We start from the raw sequence: 19,819 nt of genomic DNA on the forward strand, positions 1-19,819 counted from the left end.
TTTACTCATTTCACAATAAGTCTGTGTATTACTTATTCAGGGAGTCAATTGATTTTTTTTTTTACATAACTCAGCCGACCCAGGCATACACTGTTATTTCCCCCTGTATTTCTTAAAACACTATTGGCTAGAAATTCCACACAAGAAAACCAATTCAAATTATTTTACCTTGTATTTCATAGCATATTTTAATGGAAAGCTAAAATGTGCTCGTTGTTGATTATGTTTTGAGTCAGCAACTTCATTCCTGATTAGGAACCTGCTGATACGTGGATGATAGCAGAATCTATTGCAAATAAATACGCTGGCTGACGTGTCTTTAAAACTACCTGAGAACATAAGAGGGGCGCAGCAGGCAGGGGTAGCCCACGTGGTTGGCAAAGGTGATGGCCTCTTCCTGTGAAGGGAGAGAGAATCACAGCCGGTGTTAAAAGCCTCATTTGTCAATATGTCATGGAAGTACAGCACAAATATAGAATAAGTTCCAACTGTTGAAAGAAATGAGGAATTCATATAATGTTCGAACATCGTATGATTAGAGCCACTCAAGACTCATAACAAAGAATTAAGTTTAGATCGAAAGGTATGTGCGCGTGTCTTGTAACAAACCCTCGCTACAGCAAGTCACATTTAACTACACACAGTTTAAAGGCTTCAAGAATGAAAGATACTCCCAGCCAAGCCATATGTCAGCCAAGAACAGGACTAATCAAAAGAGTAAAAGAGACAATAAGTGATCCAATAACAGCCAGAAAGTGAGGCTTCAAGTCAACTGGCTTGAGATTTTCTTTTCTTCCTTTCACTTCACATAAGGAGAGGAGAGAGAAGAAAGAGTCCTCCTCATCCTCATCACTCTCTCTTATACATCTCGCAGGTATCGCCGGTTTCTTGCGATCATTACCCACTGTTCACTCGCCAGGTGGGATTCCATTAACAAACACAAAACAGCCTCCCAGAGAACCATCTCCCCACGGCTCCACTGGAGTTATTTCAGCCCAATAAAAAACTAACTGTTTCTTCAAGCTCGGCAGGGAAATAGAATATGTAGGTAGACTCTGGAGAGACAATGAACTTCATCCGTTTGTAAAGGATAATCGCTCCTCAGTGGTGACTGAATACCACGGTAATTGAAGAGACATCTTTTAGCTCTGACGGCTGACACAATGCACGTGATCCACAGAGGGGCCAGTTGCTCCATTCAGCTGGTTGAAAGGGCCAAACGCAAGAAAAATGCGAAACAAGACAGTACGTTGGGGGCACAATGCCCTTTTGCGGAAGAAAGTTTTACCAATAATCACACAAGTTTGCCTGTAGAGAAAGTGTGATGTTGTCGGGCTGTAGCTAAAAGATAATCGTGTGTGTGTTTGCCGTGGAGTGATTAAATATACCATAACAAATATAATAAAGCGGAAACGCACAACTTTTCTGCCCCAAAACATTCACAGGGAAACAGTGTGTTGGGAACACCAGATTAATTTGATAAAAACCCAACTTTAACATGTTAATCATGTGATTATAGCTTCAGGATACACTGTTAATACAGAGTTTGACTGGAACTATAAGAGCAATATAGGTTTATCTTTAAAATACTAATGTAGACTGAAAGTATCTGAATGTACATAAATTGAAATCTGAAAATGAAGAATTATCTATCTGGGAATCTATTTTAAAAGCGAACCTTATTTGCCTGAATTGACCATGATTAAACACCCTGAACTTACTCCTCTGCCAACTCTTGTTCTGGTGGAAACCCTGACACGGGGAAGTCATCCTTTTACAGTTTTTTGCCAAAAGAAAAGTAAAAACTCAGCAAAAACACACAAGCGGTTAAAGTAACTGAACTGGGCTTCGAGCAAGACTAATACTATGCCATACTATGATACTCACGTCCCTTTTAGAGGAACGATTTCTTCTTTCTCAGCATATGGTCACAACGCACAATAATGATCACAATATGCATGATATCTTATACTTTCCATTATTTATATATTTCTCACCAGGGAGCTGAGGGCCCTCCATGGGGCTTGGTTCACCCCGAGGTCATCGAGGATACTTGAGAAGACAGAGCGTTCCTCAGCTCGGTCGATCTGCAGGGGGCTCGTCCCCAGAATCTTCACCCCACTGAGATGCAACGGTCCAGCAAGGTTGTTGGGGATCTGGCCTCCGACTGACACAATGCTGCCAGAGCAACCCTGAGAGGAGTTGTGAGATAAAAAGAGGATAAAACAGCAAGTGGAATAAAAGAGTGGAGCAAGAGAAGAGGAGAAAAGGAAAAAGAAGCAAGATACCCTGTCAAGTCGTGTACCTCCACAAGCCCATCAGCCACGATTAACTGTGTAAAACGTGTGGCCGCTTCTAATTATTCTGGCCACTGATCACAATGAGACAAACTAAATATGTTGATCTTGGTCATTCTATGAGTTTTGTCTTCACTAGGGACAGTGTCTGTGTGCTCCTTTAATAACAGCGTGCAGACTCTTTTCTTGTCTAGCTGATCATGGGGGGATGCTGTTTCCATGGCAATGCCAGGTTGCATCTCTTCATTATTCATGGGACTGCTCTCCTGCCCAGAGTTTTCTCCATGCTCTAATGCCATATTTATCACACGCATCCATACACAGAAAGCAAGAGGGGACTGTAGCTGTGAGAGATGGATTGATGGTGATGTTATCGCCCTGAACAAACAAACACTTAATCACACACTGACCCCATCGTGATTTAAAGTGGATTACAATGCCTGTGCAAGGGAAAGTCATTGGATACAAGTACGCAAATACACAACACAAAATAGCAAACGGATATCAACAAACGTAAACATAGAAATGATCAGGGGAAGTGGCAGATAATCATGCCCTTGAGCAGCTTGTCATGTATGTGAAACCCACTTAATTAAAATTATTTTTAACATACATCTTGTAAGTTTCATATAACAAATTACAATCACTACAATTAGTCATTGTTATAAATCAGTATTGTCATAATATATTGAAACATGTTAAATATGCAGGATAAAACTCATAAAACAACCCAAAAGCTTCACGTCTCATTTTAAGTGACCACCTAAGAATATATGCATCCATACAGCTATTTAGAAAACACAATCATGTGTGCCGAGAGAGTTACAGAGTGGTCAGCAAACCTTGAAAACCCAGAAAAAAAACTACTTGCCTGAAACTACATAAACCTCATTAATTGTAGATAAGCAGACATAACTGCATAATAACTGTCCCAGTTGGGACTCATTCAGAGTTGTCCCAGTTTCTGTGAGAGGGTTGTGTTTGGCTGCTGTATTGGCCAAGACATCCTGGAGGCTAAGGTAGACAAAAGCTGCATGCTTAAACCAGTTTCTGAGTTTACTTATACGTCAAGATGTATCAACATAACGGTCCCCCCCCCCCCCGAGAACTGTTACTTGGAGTTTCCCCAGAGCAAACATTCAGTCTAACATTTTATTTTTAAATGTTCCAATACATAATTACTCTTGAGCAGCACTTGGCAAATATTGATTTTAATTTTTTTAAATTTGACTAGTGTTTTCTACGTTCTACGCCAACATGATCGATTGTTTGTTATACATGCATCCTGTAATTGATCACTACTACTCTGCTGAGGGGAGATCATGCATAGCTTGCAATGCAGTATTTCAACCAGAATTCACTCTATACACATGAATATATAAGTAGATTGAGCACTAATATAACCTTTTGATAGATTACAGACCTGTCCAGAGTGCCCTGCATCTCTCCTAATCCATGCTGGGATAGAACCAGTAACCAAGAAAAGGTTATTTAAGTGGGTGTAGATCATTGATAAAATCAGTGATACATCAATGGTAGTTGTAGTTTTGGGGGGTTTCGGTGGAGAGTTGAAGCATTCTATCACCTACTAATACAACATTACATTTCATGCTTTGTATATTTTGATTGAATTTTGTCAAGTTAGAAATGGCCTGTTTGCATGCGTGTCCTAACCTCCTGTTGGGTGATGTCAAGGATGCGTTCCAGCGTTAACTCCTCAAAGTAAAGGCGGTCACATTCGTCAAAGTCGGTGCTGACCGTCTCCGGGTTGTGGTTCACCACCACCGTCTTCTTACCCATCTGTCTCAAAGCTCGGATGCTCGACACCGCACACCAGTCAAACTCAACACTGCTCCCTGTCGGATGAAACGGGTGACGAATTTCACAAATGTTAGCCATAAAAAGCAGTTCATAAAGTCAGCATAACAAATATACTGTAAATCAATCAGCTAAGCTCGTAACCCTAACAGGCATGAACGTGGTATGAAAGCTTGTGGTTGAGCTCACCAATGTGATAGGGCCCACAACCAAGAACCATAATTCCATGGTCTTTAAAGTCCAGATCATTCTCCTGTTGGATTGGATAACAAAAACATTGTTGTACGATTAACTCTGGGGGGACATTAATTGTTCTATAGCAAACCAAAAACACTCATTAAAAAAAAAAAAAATTACTAGTAATTTTACTAACAAATGTACAAGTTTAAATTGTTTTTTTGCTAATTGTATTTTCAATGACACATTTATATCATCTAAATAATGTACATAAAAAAATGGTACTTTATTATTTATTCTCCATACCTGACCATGATAGGTACAATAGAGGTAGTTGGTCATGGCTGGATACTCTGCTGCCAAGGTGTCAATCTGAAGGGATAAAAGAAAGGTTCAAATGGGTTCGATGGAGAAAAATAAAGAAGCTAATCACACCCCTACGATCCAACAGAGCTGATCAGATTCACAGTAAATATCCTCATCATATACAAACTCAACATAGAAAGACCCCACTCAACCAAGACCATCATGCTGTTGCGACACAGGTGCTTTGAAATAATCTGTAGACTGATACCAAGGTTTAACGCTCCGAAAAGAGAATTTTACATGCAGTATTATTACTTGTGATGGAAATAGCTTTATTCGTAACATAGCTCTATAGCTGTATGTGATTGTTATATTCAAAAAATAATGTGTCGAGCCATAGTTTTAATGAATTGTTGCAAAGGGAAAACCGGTTTGTTTACATGTCTATGTTTTGATCAGGCAAGGCCCGTTATCTCACGCCGATGGCGGAAAAATGCTAATTTGGTGTAATCGAGAGCTGTAGTGACTTTGTGTGTCTTTGTTTGCTTTTGGCCTCAGAAACCTGGGAACATCTTATTTTACATTAACTATGACATTCTATTCCGGTTAATAGATTAATTGTTTGTACATTATTATACCATGGTAAAGCATTTTCTGATACATTTGTTGTATAAAAGCTGCTACAATTTTTATTATTATTATTATAAGTCTAACCTACAGTGGAGGCTATGGGAGGAGCCTCGTGACGCTCACCTGTTTGACCCAGGGTCTGATGCCGTGAGTGAGCCTCAGCTCTCTGGCTTCTTTCTCACTGGAGCCCAGTATCTGACCAAGCTGCCGGTCTGAGAAGCCGTCCTGCTTAGCCTTCAGCAGAAGCTCCTTGGATACTGTGCAACTGTAGGAAAAGACAATAAAGAATGGTAGTCATACAGCTGTTTTGTTAAATCCTTCCGAGTCCCATAATTTGAGTACTTTCAAGTTTAAATATATTGAGTGAATAGTCAGGTATTTCAATTGGGTTAGAGCAGAGGATTATATCAAATGTATTTTTAAATTTGACTAGTTTAGGATTTAGGGTCCGTTCCAAAAAAGTGAGTTTATTATTGACTATTTTTTTTGTCTGTGGCACCCATCATATAGCCATGTATTTTCAAGTTGAGAGAACTAAGAGGGTCATGATTTGCTCTCCTACACAGCGATGTAAAAAGCACCACCTAAGAGTGATCAATAACACATCGACAAGCAACATTAGGTTGGCAAGCGCAGCCATTTAAAGCTCACTTTAATCAACACCACTTTGATACCAGCTGTGAGGATGAACAGATAACTAGTGGCAGAAATAAAAAGTTAGGTATCAAGTGGCAATTATGAACTAGACCAATTTATAAGAGTCATAATTTTACTTAAATTCAAACCATTTTGGACTTTCTGCTACCCATTTACTTTGCTGGTGGTGCATCATTGTAATTATGAACAAAATAGTGTACAAAATGATCAGACAGGGACAGTATGGCAGTCAATACATTGAAAGATGAGCACAAGAGGACAGGGAAAGAGTGGCGAGTTTTTTAAAAAGTATTGAAAGCCGTTATCAATGTAAATGAATGTATGTGATGTAGCTTATTATAGAAAACACAGAGAGGCCGACAGAGAAATCACAATAACGAATATGCAACCTGGAGTGAAAAATCCAAAAGTCAGCCGAGTTTTGCTCATTCAGGAAAGTGTTTAAAGTAAGCCACTTCCCATTGAGGAGTGGACATGACAGATGGTGGTGCAAGTTACTGGGCTCAGCTTATTTCAGCTAGTTTCACAACATACGCTGCTGATTAAAACCACACTGAAAAAGTAACAAGATAATATTTGGAACAACAGTTATGGAGTTAGTGGAAGGTGGAAACTGTCTCCCTTTGCTTTTTGTTGGCATGCCAAGTTAAACACAACACATGAGTACATGGTGCAATTGATATTGATCTCCTCATGTAACTCCCACTAAGAATGCAACAAGTGTATGTCCTATAATGCCACAGAAGAAAAAAAGGTATTCCTATTTATTGTAAACCACAAAGCGCTCTACTTTCTCCTTATCTGAATTATTTATGATCTTGTAGCATAACAATATTGGAAATGTCAAGTGTTTTAACTCCCATTGCACATAGCCAGGCTGAGAAATAGCAAACCTAGGAAATAGTGAAAGGAGAGAGCAGCCGAGTTAGAACCACAGGAAGGAAAGACACTTGATCAGTGAGCTTGGTCGTCTTGTGTGTAATTATACTCTGAAAGAGCTGTTTAAAGCAAGAGGGACATACTTTGCATGCCATAAACCTTTCATACATTTGCTCTCACACATCAAGATATTGTGTTTTTTTTATGTGTGTGTATATTCAAAAAGTGAAGAAATGGATTTAGCTGTTTATGTCTATATACATTTTATTAAATAGTTATCCAAAGCAAAATGTCAATGCAGAATATGGAATATGATATTTTGATAACAAATATAGTTTCACTCATATTTTAAGTTAACGGCATCCTCTGGTTTCAGCTAAAATAAGATTCAGCTTTTTTTTTTAAATTGGGGGGATTTCTGAAGTTGTCTTTTTACAATTTTCTTTATCATTTAATTAACTTAACATGTGCTAATGGTATGGATAATTGTCAGATGAAAAATAATGTACTCTTAGAGAGTGCAACTCGTGCAGACATGGTATGGCCATAATAATTCTAGTTATACTACAGTCAACCTGATCTGTTCCGCTAACAAAATAAAATAGTTTCACATGTGTAATGTTATAAATATCAATATTCATCACATGACAGGACAAATCATTGGTTGTCATTTGAAATGAAGATATTCATTATCAGAGTGGAAATCTTATTTCAAGTAACTAGTCTGTTTACTTACCGTGATTACTTATGGAGAACTCTTTTTGTACAAAGAAAAATAAAATTCCTTTAAAAGGATGCTCATCATCTTTATCAATAAATATCCTTCAGTCTCAACTACAGCAATAGAAGATCCACCGCTTTTATGCACACACATCATGGTGCTGCTGACCACGCGTGTGTGTGTGTGTGTGTGCGTGCTCAGCTCTACGCTCCATCAGTCGGGCAGCAGCCGATTGTTGTGTCCATCCCAGTGTCCCCTGCTTCAGAGGCAGTGGAGACTACAACAGCCTTCCATGTGTCAGCGGGTTGCGCTGGGCGCCCACCAGACATTCATTATTAAACAGCAGAGTGAGAAGGAAGCAGCAGGTAGATAGATAGATAGATATATACTTTATTAATCCCCAAGGGGAAATTTGTCGAGTCAGTAGCAGCAACACACAAGAATAAAAAAACAAAACACAAAATATAAGAAGGGTTAGGGTGATCTGGCAAGAGGTGAACTGTTGTAGAGCCTCATAGCCGTCGGCAGGAATGTTCTCCTGTATCTCTCCTTGTGGCAGCGGAGCGTGAGGAGACGTCTGGAGAAAGTACTCCTCTGTCCCTGTAGGAGGTGGTGGAGAGGGTGGTCCGGGTTGTCCAATATGGACACCAGTTTCTTCAACGTCCTCCTCTCCACCACCTGTTCCAGGTGCTCCAGCTGGCAGCCGATGATGGAGCCAGCCTTCCTAACCAGTTTGTTAAGACGGCTGGTGTCACCGGCTCCGATGCTGCTCCCCCAGCAGACAATGGCAAAGTGCAGCACACTGGCCACAACCGACTGGTAGAATAACTCCAACATCTTGCTGCACACGTTGAAGGATCGAAGCTTTCTCAGGAAAAAGAGTCGACTCATCCCCTTCTTGTACACAGCGTTGATGTTGGCCTTCCAGTTCAGTCGGCTGTCGATGGAGACGCCCAGGTACTTGTACCTCCACCATGTCCACGTCCACTCCCAGGACACTCAGAGGTGTAGGAGCTGTCGCCTTCCTCCTGAAGTCCACCACCATCTCTCTGGTCTTGGCCACGTTCAGCCGCAGGTGGTTCTCATCGGCCCACTTTACAAAGTCACTCACCACTGCCCTGTACTCCTCCTCCCGTCCATCCCTAATACACCCGACCACTGCAGAATCATCAGAGTACTTCTGCAGATGGCATGACTCCGTGTTGTACTGGAAGTCACTGGTGTACAGGGTGAAGAGGAAGGGAGACAGAACAGTTCCCTGTGGGGCTCCAACATCACTGACCACCGTTCCAGACAGCACACGGCCCATTCTGACAAACTGTGGTCTGCCTGTGAGGTAGTCAGTGATCCAGGAGATGGTGGACGCGTCCACACCGGCCAGAGTGGCTGAGCCAGAGAAACTCACAGAGGCTGTCCAGGTGAGAGCCCGAGGGCAAAAAGTGAGAGCGAGGCAGTTGAGAAGAAACAAACCACCAGAGAGGAAGAGAGCTGTGCAGAGATGGGGGTCCATCTCATTTTGAGGACTAATATTTTCCTATTGAAGAATATTTTATTATGTATAGAGAGAACTGACAAATGGCCATAATTTACCAGTCACAAGTATGTATGAAGTGGATTGTTGCGTGCTGTGTTAGTCAGGACACTGCTGTGACTTATAATACTATCATGAAATATTTTCATTTTAAAATTGTAAAGCTAAATTTATAAATTAAAACAAATTTATAGAATTTCCCTGCAGGTTTTAATGCATTGTGGTCAGACAACAGTTACGGAATTGTCTGTAGCAAAATGCCAATACTATCCTGCAAACCAACAAATCTATGGCAGCTGTAAAGGGACAGATAACCAGGTGATAGATGTGTATGGGGCAGAGACAGAGACAGCATTGGGACTCCGAAAGGAATAACAATTTATTCCATAAAGAATAATCCATGAGTCCACATGTCGTGCAATGGACTGCAACCTTATGGATGGATGGAAGTACTGCATTTTGGAGCAGATAGTTCCACTTGACTAGATATTTTCAACCATCAAGCAAAAGCAGCGAGTCAGAGATACCATATAGTAAATGTAACATTTACTCTACAGTGTCGTGCTTGAGAAACAACACCATCTACACTCTCGTATGCATACCTTTACATAAGGACACAGAGAGAGGAGACTGTGTCCTGATGTGTCCTAACTCTCACACTCGCACTATATCATCATTAATTCTTGTCCAGCAGAGCCATTATTTTTTAAGTCCTTCCTTCCATCCTCTACTCCCACAGTGGCTACTTATTTTTCTTCTCTTGTCCTTGATGTAAACTCTGCTGACCGATTTTATAAGGCCTTTACAACTGCATCTACACATAGCAATAACCTTAAACCAAATACGTCTGCATAAGAATACGAACGAGAATACTTTTCAAATACTTTCAAAGCCGTTCTTGACTCGATAGCACCTTTAAAAGTCACTGCATCCCTTGGTTAACAACTACACCAGAGAAATAAAGAGAAAAGGTCGACGAGCAGAAAGACAATAGTAAAAAAAGGACTGCCTTGTGGTTTTATACCAAACTATAAAAGAAGCCAGGCCTTCTCCAATAGCATATGAAACCTTCATATCAAACAGTCATAATCAAAGAAATCTTTTCAAAATCCGAGAAATGACCCATTTCTAAAAAACACATTTAAAAAGGTTCTAAAGAAAACCGTCTACTTGGAGTTGATTGCTTTTATGAATACTTAATATTTTTGACAAATTCCATTCATGTTTTAGTGCACATCCTACTGTCAGATTTGACCCCTCTTTTAAAAAACTAAAGACGGGAGAGTGTGAACACATGTACAAAAACTGACCCATGCGTACGAACATTTTGGAGATGGGGGAAATTGGCGACGCGGATGGTGAATTAAAGCCAGACTGTAGAAATGACATGAGGCATCATTAGAGGTATAACAATGCCCCTTACATATTTAATTTCACTTCATGTAACATCGCTGCAGTGAACCCGACTGTATTTATTCTTTCATGGTTTATTCAATAGGAATAGATTCGGTAGACTGTACACAGACAAACTGAAAACAACAATCCGATGACAGTATCAGAGCTCACTGGAGCAGATGAGTAACCATGGTGACTGTCCCACACTACCTTCTCCAGTCACCACATGTGGCGAATAGTCACCAGGTGTGGTATTTAGACCGTTTACGCATATGGAGTGTAAATTAGGAATATTGTTAAGAATATAAAAATACATACATAGTACCCCATGTCCCTTACATTGTATTAAGGCCCCGAAGCACCATACCTTGTGTCATTCTATGGCAGTAAGGCCCTGACCAGAGAGCACATACACATGCTTTGGAACATCCTGACATTGCCTCATAAGGAGCAGACAGGTACAAACTCTTCTTGACCTCGGCCAGAAGAGGACACAGGCACACAGGGAGTACTAGGCATGAGCTAGGCACAACCCCCCCATCCACACAGGGAGGTTAACTAGGAACCCCTGGCTCTGACCTCACCCTGACCGCTCAGTCGTAGAATTGAGATTTAATAAGAGCCGTACCCGTCACCGCCAAAGAACTTGTTTATGTAAGCAACAGATAGTTTCAAAGCCTTTTTAGTTTCTATTATGTTAAAGAAACCAGCACCTCCGAAGTAGAAACTGCACACCTCCTGCTTTAGATGGAACAACATACACACACACTGACTGTAGGACGATGGCGAGAAGATCAGAGCCAAGAGGGTGGGACCACCCTGAGCTCCATCAGAAGGTGTTCAAAGTCTAAACCAGGAACACCTCCATCTGTTTAACCAACCACTGTTGCTGTCGTGAGCCAAGAGGGTGGGACCACCCTGAGCTCCACCAATGAGACGGACACAGTTTAGACCGAGTGACGTCGCCATCTATATTATCCAATCACGCGTGCTCTTAGATTATAAAGAGTCATGTTCTCCTTGAGAACTTGAGTCTGTCATCGAACGATGCCTTTAGCTGACTTCATCCAGCCCCGTGCTGCGCGTTAAATATTGTGTCTTCGGACTTTTTGTTCTACGACACTTGGTTCCATCCACTTTGTTTTGAATTTTACTTTGCCGTCCTGGTCATCTTTTCCCAACCTTCGACAATATCTACAAATAAAGACAGTGACGGTTTTTCGTACGATCACCTAAGCTTATCAGTCCTGATCATACTGCTATTCCACCGACTGACTCGTGACCATTTTGGAAGCAAAATCAGGAATCATCACAGAAAAACTGCAGTGACACAGGATGCGTTGTGTTGCACCATGACGACTCTAGCACTGTTGGGACTAAACGTGTCCTTCTCGGTGGCTGCATTGTTCACCGTGAAGAACGACGTACGCAAGGATGTAGTAATCGGAATATTCTTTGGCGTCCGTGCATTTCCTCCTTTGAACATACGCAAACATTTAGTGGGGATCCTTTACGCACCGTTATGTAAATGAGACCCCGGGTCTTTTCCCTCCCGGCCTGATTTTGAGAAGGTGGTCCATGGTTGTATCTCTTCTTTAGATTATTGCAACTCCTTAAACTAAGGGTTGAGACATACGCCATCTCTTGCTACTGATCGCATTTGAAGCACTCAATGGTTCAGCCCTCTGCTACATTGCTGAATCTCTGTTCCCCCATGAGCCGGGTTGCAGCCTCAGATCCTCAGGCAGGGTTCTGCTGGTTTTCCCCGAGTACCGGCTCAAGACCAACGTTGAATGGGCTTTTGAGGTAAACACCCCTCGGCTCTGAAACTCCCTGCCTGAAGGCCTCAGACTTGCATAATGTGACATTATTTTATTTTTACACTTTTATTCTGAACCTTTTAGCACCCAGTTCACTTACCTAATGTCCTGAAATGTTTTAATATTGGTTCAACCATGAAAAGCATTGTGTAGCTTTAATAATAATAATACTCTTTATTTATAAAGCACTATATTAATCAAACAAAGGCTAAAACATAATGTGTATCCCTTGAATATTTCAACGACACATGAATTGATGACCACATCCATAAAAAATAAAATCGCTACCTGTTGAAGTTTTCCAGGTGCTGCTCCAGCAGCGTTATCCTTTTGAGTTTGTGGAGGAACCACTTATCTATGGCTGTTAGCTGGTGGATCTGATCAACACTCATTCCACTGTGAAGGGCCTTGGAGGAGAAGACATAAAACAGACTGAACATAGATCGAGCATTTATCATGAAGTTCATCAGTAAGGCCCTTTATGGGAACATTCCCAGAGCAAAGACATCCAATGGGTTTTACAACGTTTCACCAGATTCATTCATAAATTGCTTATGATTAAACGTCATGTAACATATATTGTAGGAACAGTATATTACTTTGCCAATATTGCAAGAGGACACAGGTGCTGCTCTGACAGTTTGTAAATATGTTGCATCATTTTGACGTTATATGGCTGACCTGGGGAATCATTCCAGGGTAGTGTGGGAGGATTTGTCGAAGCAGTAAAAACCTACCTTGCCCTGTAAAGAAGGAGCTTCTAATCAAGTTGCACATGATGACTCCTGTCACTTACCATAAGAGTTTTAGTATCTTGTGTAATTTCAGAAGAAATGTTGTTGCAAAACAGAACTACGATCCACTTTCTAAATACATATTGTAACAAATGTTCAAGAAATATGCTAATGGTTGGTGCTTTTGTTTGTGATGCCTGAACAAAAGTTTTTGACCTTGCAATCATCCAATGTCTGTTTGAATGGCAGAACTTGACCCTGTGTGCAGATGCGATTATGAAAGTGCCGTTTCACTGTCGTCTGATTCTATGAGCAAACAGGAAGGCTAACAACACTTGTAGGCATGCACAAAAGCCGTTTTAGCAAAAAAATTATTTGATTATATTTGGAATAGTCCTCAGCCACGTTTAAAAAAAATATTTTAGTTTGATTATCCAACACTATAGTGTCGTTTGTGTTTTCCAAATATTAGAACTCCTGTGAAACTATTTAACCAAAAACTAAATTTCACACAATTAAGCATTCACATCGAGCATACAGGTTGGCCAAGGACACATCTTGCTCTGCCTCCATGTTTTTTTCATGATTATTTTTCAGTCCAAATTTGATTTTAATGACAAAGCTATAGTCAGAGTCATTCATTATTAACGTTATCAAAGACTAGTATACCTTCGCGATGGAAAAGATGCGGGTGATGGAGGGCACTGCCAGCTCCTGTTGCAGGTCCTGGGGGTCAGCCCAAGCTTTCTTGAGTGGCAGCCGGGGCACGAAGCCATCCACTGATGGATGACACATCCTCAGGGCCTTCTGCACACTCTCCTCAAAGGTCCGGCCAACTGCCATCACCTGAATCCGGAAGAGGGAAATACATAACTAAATAACGCGTGTGTGTGAGCATAGAGAATAAGCAAGTGGATGAGTGAGCTGGACAATGAGCGAATGTTGTTTATCCGTGGATCCTCCCCCACCTCTCCAACACTCTTCATGGCACTGCCTATTTCATGGGACATGCCCTGAAAGCGGTCCAGGTCCCAGCGGGGGATCTTGGTGACGATGTAGTCTAGACTGGGTTCAAAGCAGGCTGTGGTCTTCTCCGATACAGCGTTCTTGATCTCGGGTAGCAGGATACCCAAAGCCAGCTTGGCTGCAACAAAAGCCAAGGGATACCTGTGAGACATGGACCAAGAAGACCAAATCAACTACTGGTTGACGTTTCGGCAACAAATAGACATTAGGAGCACGATCAGGAACGACCTTCATCAAAACGGTGATGCGTGTTGACTCCTATACGTTGTCCTACTGAAAAGATCCAAGAGCTCCGCTTTGATATTGTCCAACTCGTGTGCAACTTCCGTTTGTATAAACGCATTCTCTTACCCAGTGGCTTTGGAAGCCAGAGCAGAGCTTCTGGAGAGCCGGGCGTTAACCTCGATGATGCAGTACTCCAGGGACAGCGGGTTTAGGGCATACTGGATGTTGCATTCGCCTATAATGCCAAGGTGACGAACCACTTTGATGGCCGTCTCCCGGAGCATGTGGTACTCTTCGTTGGACAATGTCTGGCTAGGAGCCACGACTATGGAGTCACCTGAGGGGGAAGTGGGACAAGGATCAAACACGATCAAAAGTCTCTGAACTTGGCTTTTGGTTAATAGAGATCACAAATATAGCAACAAAAGCTTGTTTCTCACATGAAATTAGATTAACTAGAAACAGCAATTATCCCATGTAAAGCAGTTCTCTTTTCTTCACATCTTTAAGTTACAGTTCTTGTAATTAGCGAGACATATCTGCCTAACAATATAGTTTTTTTTATAGTCATTACAACCTGTACAATTTGTTTTAGGAAGTTGTTATATATGGTTATACATGAGAAGCTATACATAAAAAAAGCATTGACCTCCAGTCAATGCATTTTTTATGAAAAGCACACTTTAAAGTAACACTATGTAACAATTGTACCTTAAAATAACAGCTTGAAAAAAATTGTGCCGCTACAATGACTTTTAATATGGCGATGTGCGCCTCCGCCATTGCCATCGGGGGTCTGTGGGGAAATAACTCCGCTATGTAGGATTCTGGAGCCGCCCGCTCCGGGGCGGATGTACTTCGACCTGCTTTCCGGCAGTGATTACGCAATGTCATATAGTGCCAGTCCACGCTCGCAGCTACAGTATAAGGGTAGCTTTTTTATGTAGCTTTTTGGTGTTGTCAACAATATTGTATTCGATCACACGTACCCCACATTCGAACATTTAGAAAACAACGTATATAGGCTGAAAACGCGATCGGTATTTCATCTAAACTAAATGTTGTCATTCTTTTGGTTATGTTGTAACAATTCGACGTTAGCAACTCAATCAAGGGAAAAGGTACAATACGCTAAAAAAGGGAATGGGCGGATCTGAATTCTGGTGTTAACTCTCTGCTCAAATGGTCGTAAAAGAAAAACGCAGTCGATATCGCCAAACCCAAATGTTATTATATTAAATAAAATTCAATGCATCTGCATTCCCCAACAATGCACACACACACAACAAACAATCAAACACACTCAAAGCAGTATAATCCCGGATCCCGACAGTCCCCAAAGTCTTTGCAGTCCCCCAAAACAAAAGTAAATGACTGCACACACCCCCCCTCCCCCCAAAAGCCGGCAAACAGCTGACCGACCAGGCGGAAACGTGGCGAGGCACCGCGTTCAATCCCCGCGCTACTTCACCCGAGTCCGGTAGGTGCTGGGCCCAGTTCAGTGTTCCTGCGCAGTCTTCGTATTAGTGATCCCGCCCGTTGGTATAAATCCAAAATAGAAACAGTCGCCGGATTGCTGCCGTTCTGAGTCCGCTCTCCAAACAAAAAACCCTCGCGTCACCTCCCCCTCGTCACCTTTTATAACCCGTGACACGTACAAATAATAACAATAATAATTATAATACAGGACAACACATGATCCTAACTCAATACAATTGTATGCGAGGCTGCGTCTATCGTAACTGGGTATTTACGACACTGAAGTAAACGTTAAAATACCTCAAAAACTGAAGGGGTCGCTAAAAGGGAAAAACTACATATTGGGGCTTTAAGAGACCACTCAAACCATCTTTAATCTTAGTTACACTTCAAGTATCTCAGCCTGTAGAAATCTAAGATGTCAGCTGTGTGAATTGAATCCACAGGCTTATCGACTTTCAATGCTTTTGTTGATCTACTGAAACAAGACAAAGAAATAACACAAGGACAACAACTGTCTATAACATCTGTCATCTTGTCGGGTACGCAGTAAACTTGGTGAAGGAGAACAACCGGCGTGCACGAGAAGAGCAAAAAGAAAACCCGCTCACCCTGAAGCAACGTCCCCAGAGAGGAAATGTGGGGTTTTGAGGACGATACAATACAAAAAGCAAACAACTGAATCAAACGGTGAAACAAAGGTGAGAACACAACATTGGAAAGAAAGTAGAACATAAAACGGTGCATGACAGCCTGAAGACAGTTATGTCAGCATGTCATACTGTGTTTAGCTTTAGTACCTGTGTGAATGCCCAGCGGATCAAAATTCTCCATGTTGCAGACGGTGACGCAGTTATCAGCCACGTCTCTCACCACCTCATATTCCACCTCCTTCCAGCCCATCAAAGACTTCTCCACCAGAATCTGTTTGCTCATAACCAGAGCCTACAGTACGAAATGCACAGAAAATGATTGTTACACAGAAACAGTTTATTGCCAAGTATCTTCACATAAGGAATTTGGCCAGTTGGTGCGTAACAATAAATATAAACTATAATACACTTACTATAGTAAAAGGCATGATAAAAAAATAGAATTACAAGAAAATATGATAAACCAAACAAACAGTACTTTAAGAGAAGTATGTGATTAAAAGTGTAAAAAGAGAAGTTGTGCAAGGGAGTGTAACTGCAAGTCATTGTCCTAGGGATGCAAGTGTCTGAGTCAGTGGGGGGGCTTTGTTAATGAGCCCAACGGACTCATCCCCACTAGATATAAGTCCAATGAGGGTGGTGTCATCGGCGTACTTTAGGAGCTTGACAGATTGGTGACTGGACAGCCTGTTCACGTCTCTCTAAAGAATAGAGTCATCATTATGATGGAGGATAGGGGGGACTCTGGGGTGGATGGTTATTAGGCATAGGCCCCTGCTGAGCTGGGGCAGGGGGACCTGGTGGTCTACAGCTGGTGGGTGTGGTCATCGGGGATAGAGTCAGGACACGCCCAACTCATTCATGGAGGGAGGGAGGGAGGGGGGGGGGGCATGTAGGTGATGATCTGTCTCGGGCCTTTCCAGACAGCAGCAGAGTCACTTGCTGAGTTTAGGTGTGAACCAGGGTTTGTTATCGTTATAACTCACCCTGGTGCATGATGGTACACAGCTGTCTTCACAGAAGCTATGTGATGTCACAGCTGATGTTTATGGAACATGTAGACCCTCACAATATGATTAAATAGAAGAGATTTGCAATTTAAATACTACAATTAGAAAATGTACAATCAGTTGTGGCAATTTGGAGCAATTCTAATACTTATAACCAAGGCTTAATAATTATGAAACTGTAATGAAAAATATGTGGGATGTGTAAACAGTTATTGGGTTGACACATACAAAAATAAACATTCAGTAGAAATAATAAAAAATTAGCTGGGTGTTTATGTACACACACTATTTGCTCCAATAGTTTAATGTAACAAATACATTGCCGGGAATTTTTTTGCATATTCTATCCAGGTGGCTACATACATACTTAACAAAATAATGCAATTCAGTACACTCACACAATTAATTGCAGACTCAATAATTGAACACATTCTCTCCCAGTCTCAAAATCTCTAAACCTCATAGTTACACTGTAGTACATTATTTCTAGGATCACTGTATTGGATTGCATCAAACATGTGTTATGATGCCTATTCACATGTGTATTAAACAGGCTCTTCTTAAAGTGTTTTACCTTTGTAACATTAACGACTTCCAAAGCACAGCCTCAACTGAAAAGCTTTGTTTTGTTACTTTTATGTTCACAATGTAATTCATTGCATCTTCCCGACATAATTGTACCAACAATGTATAAAATGGTGTGTGAATAAGTGAGTAATATATTGAGACTAGGAATACAAATGAAATGTTGGAACCTATTCCAAAGACATGTTTACACACTAACACATGCAATGGACAGAAATGATTATAATACTCTTTTTGATCATAATGAGGATATAAGGTTAAATAAAGGGAAGTGTTTATCATGGTTATCACTTTATTCTTTTGTCAAAGATTAGACAAGGACCGTGCAAACTATCTTTGCTCTGTACTTAACAGTGGCAGGAATTAGCTAACAAAGTATGCATTCAACAAACGGTCTATAACAGACTGTTCATTCTGCACCTTGCAATCACAGATTATAACCAATTCATCTTTCTGACAATAATGTATTCAATAGTACTGTACTAGACCACAAAATACTGTTGCTAAACAACAGCAAACTATTCACTTCTTAAAGGAAAGAAATGACGAATAATAATAATTATAATGTTGCCCAGATGCCTCCACCTTCTCTACATTACACCATTTATTCTGACCTGACTTGCAGTTTCCTCCAGCTTTTCTTTGTTGGCACACAGACCAGATCCGAGCCCTCCAAGGGCGTAGGCCGACCGTAACATCACCGGGTAACCAATCACCTCTGCAGCTTTCAAGGCATCGGATACCTGAAAGATGCGCACATATATTATACTGTATTACCTCCTTATAATCTATCCCCTTTACATCCTGAGGGGCTTTTTAATTTAAATGTGTTGATCATCTTTTACATTTTGTTTGAAATCTTCACCATTTGTCGCTGACTTTTATGAAATGATTTCTGACACTGCATGGTCTTTTTTCCATTTTGCTTCTATTTATTTTCTGTACTCTTAGAAAACTTTTTAAAAATTTTTTTTGTTTATGTAAAAAGCGCTTGGAAAACGCTGACAGTTAGAGTTTTAAAAGAAAAAAAACACAATCATGCATTATATTTGCATTAATTATATTTTCATATAATATAATGCATGATGTTATGCTGTAATGATGTGTGTTTTTAATACATTTTTTTTACCTGTTCTTGTCTGTTCTTGTCCTTATTTCCCAAGCTTTGCTTTCTTTTTTTTTCTTCTAAATTCACAAAAAAACACAAAACATTTTTTTTATGTTTGTTGTTTACAGGTATTCATTATATTAACATGAAATGAATGAATTAATGGGTTTAATTGGAATAATTTAGATTTAGATAAAGATAAAAATATGATAATAATAAATAACTTTATATAACTTTAAAAAAAACAATGTTTACAAAGTGTTCTACAGAGTCAAGTCAAAAAAAAAAAAAAATAAAATAAAAAATATATAATATATAAAAAAATGTAGAAAATATATATATAAAATATAAAAAAAAAATAAAAATCAGAAAAACTAAACAAAATTAACCAAAAAAAGGAAGAAATCACTTAATCACTTAAAAGCTAAAATATAAAAAATGAAGTGATAAAAAGAAGTTAAAAAGAAGTTACTGACTACTGTTTCATGTAAGTCCCCAAAGTCGACCCGAGGGCGGCAGGTTTCAACGCACGGCCATAGCTTAAGCCTTCCCTTTGGAAGGCTGCGTGCTGGCTCATAAGGGGCTAACATTTCAATGATATAACTTGGAGCCAGACCCAGGCGTGCTTTAAAAGTGGAGAGGCCAGGACTGGGGTAATGTGATGTCGTCTGTTAAAGCCAGTCAGAAGCCTAGCTGCTGCATTCTGGACTAGTTGGAGGCAGGAGATGGATTTTTGATGAATGCCGGAAAAAAAGGAGTTGCAGTAGT

At 40.6% G+C, this 19,819-nt stretch overlaps 1 protein-coding gene across 1 annotated transcript in view; it reads right to left on the reverse strand.

Moving 5' to 3' along the window:
• cps1 (carbamoyl-phosphate synthase 1, mitochondrial) overlaps positions 1–19,819 on the reverse strand; it is a 46,789-nt gene that overhangs the window by 17,726 nt on the left and 9,244 nt on the right. Inside the window, exons 16-27 of the mRNA XM_056424242.1 lie at positions 18,558–18,686; positions 16,496–16,640; positions 14,343–14,553; positions 13,934–14,132; positions 13,635–13,811; positions 12,520–12,638; positions 5,352–5,493; positions 4,599–4,664; positions 4,305–4,368; positions 3,972–4,153; positions 1,998–2,192; positions 330–397 (exon numbers count right to left, since the gene is read on the reverse strand). Coding sequence (XP_056280217.1) covers positions 330–397; positions 1,998–2,192; positions 3,972–4,153; positions 4,305–4,368; positions 4,599–4,664; positions 5,352–5,493; positions 12,520–12,638; positions 13,635–13,811; positions 13,934–14,132; positions 14,343–14,553; positions 16,496–16,640; positions 18,558–18,686 — 1,697 coding nt within the window. The remainder of the gene's footprint in view (positions 1–329; positions 398–1,997; positions 2,193–3,971; positions 4,154–4,304; positions 4,369–4,598; positions 4,665–5,351; positions 5,494–12,519; positions 12,639–13,634; positions 13,812–13,933; positions 14,133–14,342; positions 14,554–16,495; positions 16,641–18,557; positions 18,687–19,819) is intronic.

Source organism: Pseudoliparis swirei, chromosome 2 (assembly GCF_029220125.1).
Source record: "Pseudoliparis swirei isolate HS2019 ecotype Mariana Trench chromosome 2, NWPU_hadal_v1, whole genome shotgun sequence".
Lineage (NCBI taxonomy): Eukaryota > Metazoa > Chordata > Actinopteri > Perciformes > Liparidae > Pseudoliparis > Pseudoliparis swirei.